Source organism: Penaeus vannamei, chromosome 27, assembly GCF_042767895.1.
Source record: "Penaeus vannamei isolate JL-2024 chromosome 27, ASM4276789v1, whole genome shotgun sequence".
Lineage (NCBI taxonomy): Eukaryota > Metazoa > Arthropoda > Malacostraca > Decapoda > Penaeidae > Penaeus > Penaeus vannamei.
Genome location: NC_091575.1, coordinates 21,248,340 through 21,253,339, shown reverse-complemented (window position 1 = coordinate 21,253,339; position 5,000 = coordinate 21,248,340). Strand labels below are relative to the sequence as shown.

Sequence of the window (5,000 nt, the reverse complement as noted above, 5' to 3'; positions counted from 1 at the left end):
AGCATCAATTATGCTAATTGTACTTCCTTTGTCATGCTCTCTTCCAAATGACTTTCTAATGTAAGCACAGTCCACGCAATAACATTTTTTCCTATTCCGCTTCTTACCTTTTAATATAAGATGGAGCCCATGGTTCCCATCTACTTATCATCAAGACTATATATATATATATATATATATATATATATATATATATATATATATATATATATATATATATATATATATATATATATATATATTACTCCTTACTGTTCTCAGCGTAAAGAAAAAAACAAAATGTTTACAAATCATAAGCACTTCAAGATAGCAGATGCAAACCTACATGTACAATCTCTTGTGTTACTAGCAACAATTTAACGGTCTAACTCCACTATAATATAAAGTCGAAATGGAAGTCCGTATAAAATTATACGAGCAAAAGTACTAAACATTTGTCTTCGGGAATTCTAGAGGCAAATGGGGCATTGCTCTTGGTTGAAAAGTATGGTCGAAGAGAGCACGTATATTCTGACAAAGTCGAAACCGATTGAATTCGTCTTTTGTGCTCTGATGTTTACACTCATCCATACCGTTTTTTTCACGCAAGTCGTTATTCTTTCAGTTATGAGGAAGACAGTCAAAAGCCATTTACAAATTATTGAATTATAAGGATGTACACCATCCTTTCCTCTCTCTCTTTTATGTGGGATACCATGAGGAAATTCCAAATATTAGATATGGACGTAAAGATATGATATTAATTGTGTTTATGAAGATGTAGTTAAAAATGATGAGTATTTTATGACTATTTTATGAAATAACAACGTTAACAAAAATACATTAGTTGTGACATGAAAGACAAATGTACTCGTATATGCGCGCGTGTGTGTGGTTATACACGCATATCTATCTGAATGTGTACATATAAATACAAATACGGGTATATATACACGCATATATACACATGTTTATACACACACACACACACACATACAAATATATATATATATATATATATATATATATATATATATATATATATATAAATGTACATTTCCGTAAGCAGACACGCACACATACATTTGCCTTAAAATAATAAAAAAATAAGCTGTTCCTGTAGTAAAAACTACGGCATTCCGTAGGTGTTTACTAGTTATGTTTCAAACGTTTATTAACCAAAAATGATTCAGTAACGTTGTCAAGTCATATAAGCAACATTGATTACAAGACAATTAACAGGGATGTTAGTCTTTTCCTTGCATATTTTATCCATTTATCCATTTATCCATCAATTTATCAATTTGCTAAAGGCGAGTCGTGATAGTTGTTGAAACACAATGTGTATATATTTTGAGTTAGCAATAGTCATCAAACTATAAAGCAATTTCAAAACATTTGCTGACTCAGAATGCTTCATCTCCTCCTCAGCTGATCCAGGATCAAGCCACGCCCACCAGAGTCGCCCTGATGCAAGACCTATAAATACTGTGCACGAGGCAAGGCGTATGCAGTGCGACTCACGACAAGCAAAGCAGGACATCATGCAATCTCTGGTAACTGTTCCTGAAATTTGGTTACTGAATAGAATGTTTTGTGTGTTTGGCGCAGTCGGCCTCAGAAATAACAGCATAAAATCATTAAAAAAATCCATTTTTTTTTCTTAGGTAATTTTGGCAGTGCTGGGAGTGTGCTCCGCCTCCACCTGGCAGGCCAACTACGGAGGCTACGGCGTGTACGGCGCTCCTTACCAGCCGAAGTGGACCGGACCCGTGGCAGCCACCGTCCCGGCGGGCGTCGACGGTACCATCACCCCGGTATCCGATACCTACGAGGTGAGCGCCGCGCGTAATGCCTTCTTCAAGGCATACAACGCCCAGCTGGCTGCCGTGGGCGCGTACCGTTACGGTACTCCCGCCTACCACCACGCCACGCCGGCGGTGCACGTCAGCGTAGCAGCGCCCGCCGCCCACCACTCCGCCCTCACTTACGGCGCCGCACCCGCTCCCGTCGGTGACACGCCCGCCGTGGCCGCCGCCAAGGCTGATTTCTTCCGCCTGTACAACCTGCAGGCGGCAGCAGCAGCCGCGGCTCCAGACCATGATGCCCCTCGCTACTATTACTGAAAGGACTTGAAAACTCCCAATGAAAATGTCTGTACTCTGCAAATTTATGAAAATGAATTTATATTTCTAAACTTTTCACTTCATTATCCGAGTTAATGAATATCCTGTCGCTGAAAGAGACATATTAGTACTCACATTCGCACGCTCATGAATATAAAATGACTGGTGTAGGTTCATTTACAGAATGATTTCAAAACTGCGTACACCTTCACCTGTATAGTATCGTCTAATACTACTAAATACACAGTGATCTGAAAAATTACAAGATGTTTGGAAAATTAGAAAGCTGACCATTATGACCTCAACCGTTCTAAGAAGCCTTGATTTCAACTTTCGGTGGTTTTCTGAAGCAAGGAAATACACATTTGCCTGATCATTATATAAACTAGAAACACTCAAAAAGCGCATACTTCCGTCAAAGCAACATAATATTGTAAGTCCCAAAAAGTTTATGGTATCAGTCGCTAGCAAAGCTAGAGCACCAGTTATCCTGCTAACCAAGGAATAACTAACCATCGCTACCAAAGAGACAACCTCCTTGGCGGAAGCAATTAGCATCAATTATACTCATTGTACTTCCTTTGCCATGCTTTCTACGAAATTAATTTCTAATGTAAGCACAGCCACGCAATAAAATGTTTTCCTATTCCGCTTCTTACCTTTTAATACAAGATGGAGCCCATGGCTCCCATCTACTCATCAAAACTATATATATATATATATATATATATATATATATATATATATATATATATATATATATATATATATATATATATACATATACATATATATATACATATATATGTGTGTATAAATATATACATATATATAATTCCTTACAGTACTCAGCGTAAAAAAAAAGACAAAATGTTTATGAATCATAGGTACTTCATGGTGGCAGATACAAACCTACACGTGCAATCACTTTTGTATTACTGTCAACAGTTCTACAGTCTAACTCTAAATAGAAGTCCGTATAAAGCTATCCGAGCAAAAGTACTAAACATTTGTCATCGGGAATCATAGAGGCAAATGCGGCATTGCTCTTGGTTGAAAAGCATGAATGAAGAGAGCACGTATATTCTGACAAAGATAAAGTCGAAACCGGTTGAGTGCGTCTATTGCGCTCTGAAGATGTTCATTCTCATCCATACCCCTTTTCATCATAAGTCGCTCTTCTTTTAGTCATGGGTAGGAAAGTCCACTTAAAAATTATTTATTCTAAGCATGTATACACCATCTTTTCCTTTCACTTATTTATTTAGGATACCACGCAGAACTTTGAAATGATAGAAATGGATGTAAAGATATGATGATATTGATTATGCATATGAAGATGTAGTTGATAATATTAATCACTATCTAATGATGGTCATTGATCAAAGACAAGGAAATAAATCTATGATATTAACAAAATCATATCAATTCTTATATGAAAGACACATGTGTATGTGTATATATGTGTATGTGTGTAATTGCACACACATATCAATCTGAATATGTATATGTACATGCACATATGTATATATATATACACATATACATATATATGCATGTACATACATATATTTGTATGTATATATGTGTAAGAACACACTTATACATTTACATTAAAATAACAGAAAAAAGTAAGCTGTTCCTGTAGTAAAACCTTGTACGGCATCCCGTAGGTGTTTACTAGTTACGTTTCCAACGTTTATTAAACAAAAATGATTCAGCAACGTTGTCAAGTCATAAAAGCAACATTAATTACAACTCAATTATCAGGAATGTTACTGTCTTTTCCTTGGATATTTTATCTATTTATCCATCAATTTATCAGTTTGCTAAAGGTGATCTGTGATAGTTGATACGTAATGTGTATATCTATTTGAAATAACAATAGTCATTAAACTATAAGGCAATTTGAAGAAATTTGCTGACTCAGAATGCTCCATCTCTTCCTCAGCTGATCCAGGGTCAAGCCACGCCCACCAGAGTCGCACAGATGCAGGACCTATAAATACTGCATGGCACCAGGGGTATGCAGTGCGACTCGCGACAGGCAAAGCAGAACATCATGAAATCTCTGGTAACTGTTCCTGAATAGATTGTTTTGTGTACTTCATACTTTGATCCTCAGAAATAACTAGAGACAATTATGCCATTTCAAAAGTATTTTCCATAGGTCGATGAGTGTTAATGTCCTTTTTCGTAGGTAATTTTGGCAGTGCTGGGAGTGTGCTCCGCCTCCACCTGGCAGGCCAACTACGGAGGCTACGGCGTGTACGGCGCTCCTTACCAGCCGAAGTGGACCGGACCCGTGGCAGCCACCGTCCCGGCGGGCGTCGACGGTACCATCACCCCGGTATCCGATACCTACGAGGTGAGCGCCGCGCGTAATGCCTTCTTCAAGGCATACAACGCCCAGCTGGCTGCCGTGGGCGCGTACCGTTACGGTATTCCCGCCTACCACCACGCCACGCCGACAGTGCACGTCAGCGTAGCAGCGCCCGCCGCCCACCACTCCGCCCTCACCTACGGCGGCGCACCCGCTCCAGTCGGTGACACGCCCGCCGTGGCCGCCGCCAAGGCTGATTTCTTCCGCCTGTACAACCTGCAGGCGGCAGCAGCAGCCGCGGCTCCAGACCATGATGCCCCTCGCTACTATTACTAGAACATGCCTTTACAATTTCTATACTATTTGCAAATATACAAAAAGTGAATTTATATTTTTAGATTTTTCATTTTATTATCCGTGTTCATTAATATAACGTTGTCTCTATAAGACTTAAGTACTTACGTTCGCATGCTTACTACGTAGTCGTATGATGGACTGCATTATCTACCAAATGTTGGAAAATGGGAAAGTTGACCATCGGGACCACATCCGTCCTAACAAACCTTGATTTT

General features: G+C 39.0%; 2 protein-coding genes across 2 annotated transcripts; both read left to right on the top strand.

Annotated features, from left to right (window-relative positions):
* Positions 1–1,496: 1,496 nt before the first annotated feature.
* On the top strand, positions 1,497–2,752 carry LOC138866791 (cuticle protein CP1499-like). Its single transcript, XM_070140537.1, has 2 exons — positions 1,497–1,535; positions 1,647–2,752. The coding sequence occupies exons 1-2, from the start codon at positions 1,524–1,526 to the stop codon at positions 2,103–2,105; spliced, it is 471 nt and encodes a 156-aa protein (XP_069996638.1). The 5' UTR covers positions 1,497–1,523; the 3' UTR covers positions 2,106–2,752.
* Positions 2,753–4,139: 1,387 nt separating this feature from the next.
* LOC113800761 (cuticle protein CP1499) lies at positions 4,140–4,819 on the top strand. Its single transcript, XM_027351546.2, has 2 exons — positions 4,140–4,179; positions 4,306–4,819. Exons 1-2 carry the CDS (start codon positions 4,168–4,170, stop codon positions 4,762–4,764), a joined length of 471 nt encoding a protein of 156 aa, XP_027207347.2. The 5' UTR covers positions 4,140–4,167; the 3' UTR covers positions 4,765–4,819.
* Positions 4,820–5,000: the final 181 nt, after the last annotated feature.